General features: G+C 41.6%; 1 protein-coding gene across 2 annotated transcripts in view; it reads left to right on the top strand.

Moving 5' to 3' along the window:
* The window catches only part of Hmgxb3 (HMG-box containing 3), a 50,386-nt gene that overhangs the window by 5,249 nt on the left and 32,842 nt on the right, over positions 1–12,295 (top strand). For both annotated transcript variants that reach the window (XR_003377718.1, XM_013349581.2), the window contains exons 3-6: positions 191–365; positions 4,389–4,886; positions 6,092–6,190; positions 11,152–11,283. Coding sequence is in view for 1 of the 2 variants with exons in the window: in XM_013349581.2 (XP_013205035.1) it covers positions 191–365; positions 4,389–4,886; positions 6,092–6,190; positions 11,152–11,283 (904 nt within the window). In the remaining variant the exon portion in view is untranslated. The remainder of the gene's footprint in view (positions 1–190; positions 366–4,388; positions 4,887–6,091; positions 6,191–11,151; positions 11,284–12,295) is intronic.

Raw genomic sequence — 12,295 nt, 5'->3', positions numbered from 1 at the left:
CTGCGAGTGGAATGATAGGACCCTGCATCTTTGACTATATTTGATTATGTGACTGGGGGTGATACAGAGGTTTTTTTCTTGTCTAGAGATAGTGCTTTGAGTTGAGAGGTTTGACTTTGCTTTGCTGGCCTTTGACTACACCCCAACTGGCAAGTGCTAGATGAAGTAAGGTCCCTTCTTGCTTCTGCAGGTCTGCTTACCTTCTATACTACTATGACATCTACTTGAAAGTACAGCAGGAGCTCCCCCACCTACCACAGTCCGAGATCAATAAGAAGATAAGTGAGAGCTGGAGGCTCCTCAGTGTGGCTGAGAGAAGTTACTACTTGGAGAAAGCCAAACTAGAGAAAGAAGGTTTGGATCCTGTAAGTATTTTTTTCTTAGTGCCCCGCCCCCATTGTTTTAATGGGTAAGGACCACCTGGGGGAGACCAGCTCCTCTGTTCTCATGACTCTTATTAACTTCTTGAGAAGCTTTTAAATTCTCTTTCTTGAGTCAGGTTTTGTGTCTGTTTTCATGATGCTCTACATTCTTTTTAAATGCAACAGCGCAGAGAGCTGACATTTTCTGAGTTCTTTATAATGAGCCTCTGGTTCTTTTTCTGATCTTTACCGTAACCTGAAGCTCCTTATCCTCATAGTAATATCCTTTCCTTGATACAGTGGCTTAGATAGGCATTTCTTCTATACTGTGTTTTCATATTACTAATTGAATGTGGTATAGTTCGTCTGTTGTTTTACCTGGTGTAACAATCAGGAATCAGGTTTGTATGAAAAGCAGTTAAGTAAAACTGCTTTGTTTGGTCCATGTGCTCTTGAAGTGTACAGAGGAGAAACACAGGGTTAAAGCCAAGGTTGATGCTGACTGGGGCTTTGAGTCCTTGAACTAAAGAATTAGGAGGATGAATTTAGGTTGATGTCTATCTGCCATTTGTTATCTCTAATTCACAGCGACAGAATACACTTGTTTTGATGGTGCTGGTGGCAGAATCCAGGATTTCATTCATAGTAGACAAACTTTGTGCCAGAGAGCTCTGTGCCTCCCCCAACTGGATTTTTGGTTTTTGATTTTTTGGCCTTTTTTTTTTTTTTCTTTCAGTTTTTTGAGACGGGGTTTCTCTGTAGCTTTGGAACCTGTCCTGGAACTAGCTCTTATAGACCAGTCTGGCCTGGAACTCAAAGGGATCTGTCTGCCTCTGCCTCCCGAGTGCTGGGATTAAAGGCGTGCGCCATCACTGCCTGGCCCCACCTGGGTTTTTTAACATTGAAATTCCCATAGGAACTCTATCATGATTGCAGACCAAAACCGTTTAACCTAAACTTTTATTTATTTATTTTTTAAGCTTAGACAATTGTTTCCTATTTCTTTTTTGGAAATGTAAAGAACAAAGGTATCAACAGTTACGCTGTAGGTGAACTGGACTTTTTCTTAACTGAGTCTGTCTGTCACTGCCAGTCAGATTATTTTGTCCTTACTGTCTAGATATTCCTCTTCCTCCTCCAGTAGCTTTGTGTTAATCTACTGTCTAGAAGATGCTAGTATATATTTCTGCTGCTAGATAATTTGTTTATAACAAGTCTAGGAAATAACCCCAGCAAAGCTAAGACCGTGAGAAGGTAAAATATAAGAAAAGAATACTTATTCCTTATGGCTTCCATATTCTAAAATATGTAGTCTTAGGAGTTAAGATTGAACTCAGTGGCAGACCATATGCTTAGCATAATTGCGCTGGGTTCCATCCTTAGAGCCAGCCTCTTTTAAAACAGTAAATAAAGGCAACAAAACTTTTTCATCTAATAATCTCAACTAACTCTGGAATGATTTTTTTGTCAAGACTGAATTTTTTACATCATCTGCGGTGATTTTTTCCCCCAGCTTGTTCGTGTGCTTGTTTATATTTACTCATTTCCACCACTATCATCAGTAAATAATTTTGGAAGAATCAATTAAATTTTTGAACTGATAAGTTTTCTGATCTGCAAAATGGAACTCTTAGGCAGTCATAATATTTAAAATGTATAATGTAGGACTGGAGTGATAGCTCAGTGGTCAAGAACACATGCTGTGCTTACAGAAGACCTGTGTTTGGGTCCCAGCACCCAGTGGTGGCTCACAGCATCTGTAACTTCAGTTCCAGGTGGATTAATTCTCCTACCCTTTTTTTTTCTTTAAACTCTCTGAGGACACTAGGCACACATGTACTGCGTAGACATCTAGGCAAAACACTCATAAAACTAAATAGATAAAGTTAAAATCACTTATCTGGGGCTGGAGAGATGGCTCAGAGGTTAAGAGCATTGCCTGTTCTTCCAAAGGTCCTGAGTTCAATTTCCAGCAACCACATGGTGGCTCACAACCATCTGAAATGAGATCTGATGCCCTCTTCTGGCCTGCAGGCAGACACACAGACAGAATATTGTATACATAATAAATAAATAAAATATTTTAAAAAAATCACTGATCTGAGTTCTTGGCAGATTTTGATCTAATCCATAAGTGTTACTCTTCAGTAGATTAAAAAAATCCAGTACTAGGGGTGGAGAGATGGTGCAGCAGTTAAGAATACCTGGCTGTTTCTGGCAGGATCCTGGTCTGCCCACATGGCAACTTACAACCATCTGTAGCTCCATTCCAGGGGAGCAGATGCCCTTTTCTGACCTTGGACACCAAGCATACATGTGGTGCACATATATACATGCCTGAAAAACACTCATACATGTAAAATAACTAAATATAAAACATTTTTTTTAAGATCCAGCCAGGCTGTGGTGGCACACATCTTTAATCCCAGCACCCAGGAGGCAGAGGCAGGCAAATCTCTTGAGTATGAGGCCAACATGATTTACAGAGTGAGTTCCAGGATAGCCAGGGCTACATAGAGAAACCCTGTCTCGAAAAACAAAACAAAGAACCTAACAAACAACAAAAATACAGTACCATGTAAGAAGAAAAGGTGCTGGTTAATGAGCACTGAAGCTTGGCGAAGTTTCTGTGCTGAGTTGTCCTCTATTGCCTGGTGTGCGGACAGGACTTTGCATCTTGAGAGACTGATGGCCCTTCCTGCTCAGTCCAGGACCTGTGATTTTTGCATTATTCCTTCAAGTCTGTATAGTTTTGTCATGTAGTCCTGTTCTGTCTCTTTTAGTCCAGACAATTCTTTGTTTGCCACCACTTAATTTTGTTGCTTTAATGTGTATTCTTCTGAGGGTGTTTTGAAAATGCCATTTTCCTTTACCTCTGCAGTTCTATAAAGGACCCAGTTCTGTCTACCTTCACATTTCGTCTGAGTGCTTCTTTAACTCTTATCTTTGAGTGCTGCCTTTGAGTCTTAAGTAGTCCCATCGACCCTCCCTTTTGAGATCTCCATAGATGTTCTTGTAATTGATTTTAGTGTGCCTTTAAAAGGTACTTTGAAATTTTTTTTCCCATTAAACTTGGGTTTTTATTTAACCGTTCACTTTGTTCTGTTTCTCTTACTGGATGACTTTTAGTTTAAGTTCAAAAAAATATCAAACATTAATTCCCCTTTTGAGAATGGATTTGCTATATGGGGCTGTTTCTAGGAACTGGTCTTGATCTTTTAAAAGAAAAATAAAAAGCAGAGTTCAGGTTTTTACTTTTACTAATTTTATGTCTTGGACTTTTAACCTCATGAATTTTGACTTTGATTTTCTCATGTATTAACTGATAATACTAATAGTATTATTTTAGAGAAAAATTAAATCACAAATTTTAACAAATTTCTGAGTTTTAAGATGTTAGGTCTCCTCCCTGCACCTCATTAACATATTCAGGGCCTTTTAGTCCTCATCATACATAATTCATTTCTCTCACAAAGCTTTCTTAGCTCTGTGGCCTGCTCATCCTTTTAAGTTTGGAAGAATTACTGAGGTCAGAATCCTGATGTACCATCTTGAGTTCCATCTCAATCTTCTGTATCGTTGCTTTTCATACTTATTTAAACCATCTGCTACTCTAGTAGTACTTGTTTTGGTATTTTTTTTTTTCCTTAAAAGGAAAACCACTAAAAAGCAAACAGGTAGTTGCCGAGGCTTCAAGAAGGAAAAGAATTTGCTCAAGACTCTGTAGACTCAATGTTCATGCTCCCAGTTTTGGAAGCCGAGATCTGTGCCCTACCCAAAGTTCAGTGCCATAGATGTAGCGTATTTTCTCAGGATGTGTAAGCCCCTCAATTCAATCCCTAGAACTTTGAAAAGACCTAACAGCAGAGTCTAATCCATTCTACAGTTTCTTGAGCAAGTGAGGTACGTTCATCCCAATGACGATGACACTGCTGTTGACAGCAGCTGATCTTTTCTGAGTTAGGGCTAATATAAACGACTTGAGCTCCTCATCCATTCATCTCTGGTTATTTCTCTCATTCTCAGAACTCTAAGCTCTCTGCACTGACTGCTGTGGTTCCGGACATCCCAGGTTTCCGAAAGATCCTTCCCCGATCAGATTACATCATCATTCCCAAGAGCACCCTGCAGGAAGACAGGAGCTGCCCTCAGCTAGAGCTGTGTGTGGCTCAGAACCAGATGTCCCCTAAAGGATCTGCTCTCGTGTCTCATGCTTCCCCGGATATAGTAACCAGCCATGCAGGCGTGGCCGAGCAGTGCCTCGCTGTGGAGGCCCTGGCTGAGGAGGTGGGAGCCCTCTCCCAGCCAGGTGCTGTGCAGGAGATTGCCACCTCAGAGATCCTCAGCCAGGATATGCTCCTGGAGGAGGCGTCCTTGGAAGTAGGAGAGAGCCACCAACCTTACCAGACAAGCCTAGTAATTGAAGAGACCTTAGTAAATGGCTCACCAGATGTCCCCACTGGAAGCCTGACTGTGCCACACTCCCAGGTTGGAGAGAGCTTGTCAGTGGTAACAGTCATGAGGGTAAGTGGCTTTACACGAATGTCTTTTGCTTGCTGGCATTCTTATAATGGAGGGTATAGGTATAATAACTCAATGTTTCTAGGCCTTGGACTTGCTCCAGAGTTCTCAGCTTCGCAGGCATCTTACCACCTATCAGACCAATGAGAGTTTTCCTCATATAAGATAAGATTAGCAAGAGAGCTGGAAATGGATTGAAGCTGTCTGTGAGTCAAAGCCAAGAACTTTATGCTGTTAGTGCCAGTCAGGATTTTGTGTCCTGAAGTCTCTTTCAAAAAAAAAAAAAAACAAAACAAAACAAAACCCACAGTGGCATCTTGAACTATATGTGAGAATTACTGGAGGAAACTTTGGATTTAGATGGGAATAGGAAGAAAAATTCTCTTTAAGGACAAGGTTATAGAACTAAGACCTGAGAAAGTCAGACAACTCTGGGGCTAGTGAGATGGCTCAGTGGATAAAGGTGCTTATTGCCCCAATTTTTATTTAGAAAGGAAAAAAAAAATCCCTAAACCAAGGGATTCTTGGTTGAGATAAAAGCAAAAATCTCATTGATTCTGGGAAAATTGCCACAATGTCCTAGTTATAGTGTCCCTCTTCTTCCCTGGATAGGATAGCATCCTAGAGGAGTGGCATTCCCCTTCAGGATAAGGGGGGCAGTGTGTTATAGCATACATGATAACTTGGGTGCAAAAGAACAGGTGACCTAAAGAGCTCTATCCTAGGTCTATTATATCTTTTATTTGTTGTGCGGTGCTATTTTATGATTGTAAATCGTTGCCACTGATCTGATGGAGGCAGTAAAGAGCAATTTTGAGCTGCCTTGTGGGTTCTGGGAACAAATCCAGGTCCACTGGAAGAGCAGCCAGCTCTTTACCCCCGAGCCATGGTTCCAGTACCACTTATAGAATATGTTAATAGGGTCAGAAGAACTGGATTTTTTTACTAAGTGCTTATGAGATCTTGGGGGTCCCTAAGCCATCACTGCTCTAGTTTTCTCACCTGTGAAATGATCATAGCACATCCGTGGTAGTAATTTTTTCTTCGTTTCTGTGTTATCTTATTTTGAGATAACGGTGCTTGTTTATTTTGCTGAGCATGCTGGATGAGCACATTGTCGCTACTTTGTGCTTGATGCAGCCTTCCAGTACTGTGGGTGCCCTTGGGTGTTCTGCACACTGTTTAACTGTCCTCTCCATTGTGCACAGGATTCCAGTGAGAACAGCTCCTCTGCTCCAACCGCTCAGTTCATCATGCTGCCTCTGCCTGCTTACTCGGTTGTGGAGAACCCTTCCTCCATCAAACTGGTCAGTATTGGGGAATCAGGGCTCTATAAGCATTCTCTCCTATTAAAAATAGATGGAGGAGGGTGGTCCTTGGACTTCCCACAGGTCAGGGAACCCTGATTGCTCTTAGAGCTGATGGGGGAGGGGGAGGGAAATGGGAGGCGGTGGCGGGGAGGAGGCAGAAATCCTTAATAAATAAATAAAGTTAAAAAAAAATAGTTTTCCAAGGTCTTAAAGCTTTAGAACATGGGAGCCAGCAGTTTGGAATTCCCCGGGCCACATGTTGATGGTCAGGAGCCTTGTAGGTACAGCTCCCCAGTACCTGTGAACTCCCCCAAGTATATAGACTTCTTGAAACACCCTGAGGGTGTTTCAGAACACTGTGGAACCACTGATCTAGTTAAGCCTTATCACCGCACAGATGCTAAAACAGCCCAGAGAAAGAGGAGTTGAAATCCTCAAGGATGTAAACCAGGGCTCTGGCTTTTTGACTCAATTGATGTTTTCCCATCACACGCCACAGCTTCTGGGCTGAGATGTATCCCTAAATATTTCATGATTTTGATGCTATTATAAATGGCATTCTGAACTACTTAGTCCCTGGCAGTATGTAGTAATAAGGGGGACTTTTTAGTAATTAATTTTGTTTTGAGACAAGGTCTCACTGTGTAACCCCAGTTGTCATGGAGCTCACTTTGTAGACCAGGCCTCTACCTGTTTCTACCTCTCAAGTGCTGGGGTTAAAGACATGTGCTGCCACACCTGGCTGAAGTGGTAGATTTCATTGTTGATTTAGTAGAATGTTGCATTCATATCAGATTAGGTCAGGATAATTGATAATATTGTTCAACTGCTTTGTATCCATGCTGATCTTTGATCTGTCTGTCCTGTCAGCTATTGGGAGAAGGCATTCAACTGTCACTGTGGATGTTCTGTTTCTTCTTAAAGCCCTATTAGTTTTTATTCCATACATTTGGACGTTATTTGCATAAACATTAGGATTGTTACGTCATCTGCATAAATTGCCACTTCATTATTATGAAATGACCTTGAGTAATGTTGTTTGCTCTGAAGCCTACTGTGTTGTTCTTTAGTTTTGCTTTTATTAGTTACTATTAGCAACTAGTTTGTTTCCATGCTTTTTTATCCATTTTGTAACTTTATATTTAAGGTTTTGTTCTGTTTTATAGGCAGCATGTAGTTAGATGTAAAACAAAGACAGTCTGATGAAAAGCATTTATATTTGATATGGTTAGGTTTGTTTTTGGTTTGTGGTGGGAATTTTTTTTTTTTTTTTTTTGCCTCAGTCATGGTGGGAAGGCATGGAAGCAGAGTATGAGGCTACTGGTCATACGGCATCTCTAGTCAGAAAGGAGACAGCTGAATGATGGTACTCAGGTCAATCCCTTCTTTTTCCCTTTGTATTCAGCAGGACTCCAGTTCTTGGGATGGTGCTGCCCACATTTAAGTTGGGTCTTCCTCTAGTTAAATCTCTCCAGAAATGTTCCCACCGACGTGCCCAAAGGTGTCTCCTATTTGATTATGAATCTAGCCAAGTTGACATGAAAAGTCTACCCCTTGCTATTGTGACACGAGACACAGTCACTGTTTTTTTGTTTTGTTTTTGTTTTTCAAGACAGTTTCTCCTTGTAGCTCTGACTGTCCTGGAACTCGCTCTGTAGACTAGACTGGCTTCCAACTCAGAGATCCATCTGCCTCTGCTTCCCAAGTGCTGAGAGTAAAGACATGTACAACCAACCACCTGGCTCACAACCACTTAAAAAATTTTTGTTTCTATTGTTATTTTTGAGACAGAATATCTCTGTGGAGACCTGGCTGCCCTCTTAATTCAGAGAGATCCCCCTGCCTCTGCCTTCCCAAGTGCTGGGATTAAAGGTGTGTGCTATTCTGCTGGACCCACAATCACCTTTAAATCATAACATTCTACCCCAACCCTCAAAAGGTTTATGGCCATCTGATAATGCAGAATGCATTTAGTTTATCTCCCAAGAGTCCCAAAGTCTTACCCATTCTAACACGGAGTCCAGAGTCTGTTCCAAGAGCTCAGGGCAGTCTCTTAACTGTGGGCCCTTGCAAAACCAAAGGTATTTCCAGCATATAATGGCACAGAATAAAGTGGCAGGAGGAGTGGCAGGATAGCAAGGACAGGTTGAATGAAACGAAGCAGGACAAACACTGTACCCTGTAGCTCCAGGTCCAAGAGCTAGGGTTTGTCTTGGCATCATCATGGCTCCAGCAGGCTTAGGCAGACCTACTCTCCAGCTTTACTGCCTGCAGAGCATGTGGCCTTTCTAGTCTGTGCCAGAAGTCTTAGCAGACTTCCCACAATCCTAGCATCTCCAACATTCTGATGTCTCCATTGCATCTTTACCATCACACAGGAGTTTCTGGGCCTCCTTGTGGGGACTCTGGTCTTGCTACATGTTACCTGGCCACAGAGGCGTTCTGGATCCTAGGTGCAGGCCTCTATGACCCCATAAATCTTTGATTTTGCATGTTTACAAAACCATGTAGAAAGTGTTGGTCCATTGTCTTGCTCAATCAAGATGTAGTCCTGCCTACACATGCCAAAGCTTTAGTGGCCTCCATGTGCCTTGGCAGCTGGACTTGGGAAGACTTCTCCAGGTGATTGTTTTTGAGTAGAGAACTCTTTCAGCCTATCTCCCAGTCCAGACTGTCTCCTGAATTTGCATTTTCAAGAGTTGGAGCCTTTGAGGTAGGGTCTTGCCTTCAGGCCACCTTGCCTGTGTCTGAGTTTAGAGCTAAAGGTTTTTCGTTAAGAGTTACAGCTACTCGCTCATTTCCTTTCCATTTGTATATTCATGTCTTTGTTCCCCCTCACTGTAGATCTGAATCAGAGCTGTGGGCAGTAGCTATCCTGCAGCCTGAATGCTGTGGTGTCCTGAGATTTCCTCTGCTAAAGAAATGGTCCATTACGTTTAATTCAGCCTTACTCAAGTTACCAGGACACAGGAAGACTGCAGATATATTTCTGACTATAATAGAATGGACTCTAGCCCAGTTCTCAATAGCCCTTGGTCTTCTCTGAAGCCTGATAAATCAGGCCATTACTGCCTGCATTTCTGTTGGCATACTGTTCTGAACTTCCACCAGAATTGCTTAGTGGGCTTTGCTTACAAGATTCTAGAGCTTTTGTTGCTTATAGGTCTAAACTTCTTGATTTCTTGCATAAACCAGGCCTAAAGGCCTCTAAACCACATGGCCATATAGTCTAGAAATATTTAGCTCCATCCCTGGTACCAAAATACATATTAGGGTTCTCTAGAGCAATGAAATCAATAGGTGTATATATATTATAAAGGGGGGCTTACATGGTAGGGACAGGTATATGCCATTGTTTCCAGCTAAGTAGTATATCCTTGGATGAGAAAGTTGCTGCAGTGTGTGTATGTATACACATATACACGTGTGTGCATGGAAATTAAAGGTCAATGTCTTCCTGTCTCTTTGCACTTTGCTTGCTGAGACTGAGATCTCTCTGATCCTGGAGCTCACTGATTTGCTAGACTCAGTGTCAGGCTAACCTTTGTCCTCTTCCAGCTCTGGGACTCTAGGAACACATCTTTCTGCACTGGTGCTGGAATCTAAACTCAGATCCTAATGTTTGTGTAGCAGCATCTTAAAATAGGACCTTCCACTGCAGCTTGATTGACGGAGACATTGGCTATTTTTCTGGAAACCTTATCTTCCTGGAAGTGACTGTTCTTTCAAGAGCCAGGCTCTTCTAGAAAAGTGTTTCATTTCATTTTTCTGTGTTTTAAGGCTGAAATAGCTTTAAGCATCAGCATTTTTGTTTAGTGTTACTGTTCCTTCAGGCTGCTGTTGAGGAGTGTTTCCAAGCTCACAGTAACTATTTCTAGGACTGCCTTCCTTACATTTGTATTCTCCTTTCTGTAGTTATTTGACATGCAGAGTCTTTATTAGTATTGGACTAGTCTGGGAAAAGATGAGAGAGGTTTTGTCCTGATTATAATAATCTCAGAACTGTAAAATCCTTTACAGTTTACTATGCATGTTTCCCCATTCTTGACATTTGCCCCTTGGCATACCTCTGTGACCAGAAGAAGATGTGATTTTTCCAGAGGAGAAAACCCAAGTGACTTTACTTAGGTCATTCAGTGTGTCGATGGCAAAGTTGAAACCTAAAGCTTGGTGTCTTTCCTACCTTTCCTAAGTGCTACTCCACTTGGCATTTATTCTTGACATGGGGCCACAATCATGGGCAGCTTTTCCTTATGCCTCCTGGCAGAGGTGACTAGTGGCAGTTTAGTATTTTAGATTGCTTTTGGCTGGGCTAGAGAAATTATGGATTAGCAGTTTAATAAACATTTCACCATATAGACCAAGCTGGCCTTAAACTCAAGATCTGCCTACCAAGTGCTGGGATTATAGGTTTAAAAGGTGTATGGCACTACACCCAACTAAAAATCTTGATGCTTTTGTTGTTTTTGTGTGTTTGTGTGTGTTCCCTGCGTATACGTCTGTGTGCCACATCTGTACCTGGTACCCAAGGAGGACAGAAGAGGGTGTCAGATCCTCTGGAACTTAAGTTATAGACAGTTGTAATCCCACCATATAGGTGCTGGGAATCAGACCTGGGTCCATGGTAGAGCAGCCAGTGCTTTTAATCACTGAACCATCACTCCAACCCCACTATATGATTTGAGGCAAAACATTTCAACAGTATTAGCCACAATAGCAAACATTGCTAAGGGGATAGAATGAGATTCTGATACAGTGTTGAGCACTGTGTGCTACCTTGTTCATTAACAGCCATCACCTGTGTAGCCCTGGGGAGTTTGTACCAAAGGACCTTTCTAACAGATCTTCTGTGGTGTCGTGAATGTTTAAGCTGTTGTCCTCTGCATATTGTGGTTATAGTAGTTAGTGGTCTTGGACTGGATTCTTGGTCTTAACTCTTATTTGTTTTTTGTTTATAGACTACTACATATACCCGCCGGGGCCATGGGGCCTGCACGAGCCCAGGTTGTTCCTTTACCTATGTCACTAGGCACAAGCCACCTAAGTGCCCAACTTGTGGTAACTTCCTGGGAGGGAAGTGGATACCAAAGGTAAGGTTCATTCAGTGTTTTTGTTTGTTTTTAAGTTAACCCTGACTTGTTTTTAATTTTGTAAAGTGTGTGTGATGTTCTTGGGTGTGTGTGCCTGTTAGTTTGAGTCAGTTCAAGTGCATGCACGCTGTGTCACTCATGGAGGTCAGAAAACACCATGGGTGTTGGTCCTTGCTTTTCACTTTAAGACAGGATCTCTTAGGTTGTTCACTTCTGATATGCCAAGATAAAGTGTTCCTCAAGCTTCTAGGATTTCCACCTCTCATCTATCTATCCACAGGAACCCTAGGATTGTAGATGCAAGTCACTACACCTGGTGTATGTGGTGCTGGGCTGACAAGCTCTGGTCCTCACACTGTGTTCAAGTGCCTGGCCACCTTTTTCATTTTTAGTATTGCAGATGGATCATTTTGCTTATTAATAGTTTCTTCAATGAAAAGTTAAAAAGTTAAACACAATCTTGTGTCATCAAAAGAAAAGTCATCTGTTAATATTTTAATGTGTTTTTTGTTAGTCATTTTCTTGTGTTTATGTAGCTTTTTTCCCATTTATTTTATGCCACTAAGTTGATTGTTTTTTTCAGCATATTTATTTATCTTATGTGTAAGTGTGTGGGCCTAGCCATTACACACACATGGAGGAAGGAGGCAACTCCTGAAGTTGGGTCTCTCCTTTTCCCATGTGTATGCAGTGGATCAGATTCATCAAGCTTAGTGACAAGTCACCTAAGCAATCTTCTTGGTCCACCCATTATCTTTAGCCAGATATAGCGGTGCATACCTGCACTCCCAGCACTGGGGAGATAGGCAGGGTTGGAAATTTAAAACCACTTTGGGCTACTTAGTGAGTTCAAAGCTACCTGAACTGCATAATTGCTACAAAATTTTTCACAAATGACTACAATGTGGTAATTTATTCACTTCCAATTAAATTAATTTTGAATTTTAACAGTTTACACTAACTACATAGTTCTGTCTGATGATGGCTTGCTTGTATCTTTTCATTCTTTAGC

The sequence above is a fragment of the Microtus ochrogaster genome, chromosome 18 (assembly GCF_000317375.1).
Source record: "Microtus ochrogaster isolate Prairie Vole_2 chromosome 18, MicOch1.0, whole genome shotgun sequence".
NCBI classification, from domain to species: Eukaryota; Metazoa; Chordata; class Mammalia; order Rodentia; family Cricetidae; genus Microtus; species Microtus ochrogaster.
The sequence above is the reverse complement of the archived record's forward strand: the minus strand, read 5'-3'. Positions and strand labels throughout refer to the sequence as shown.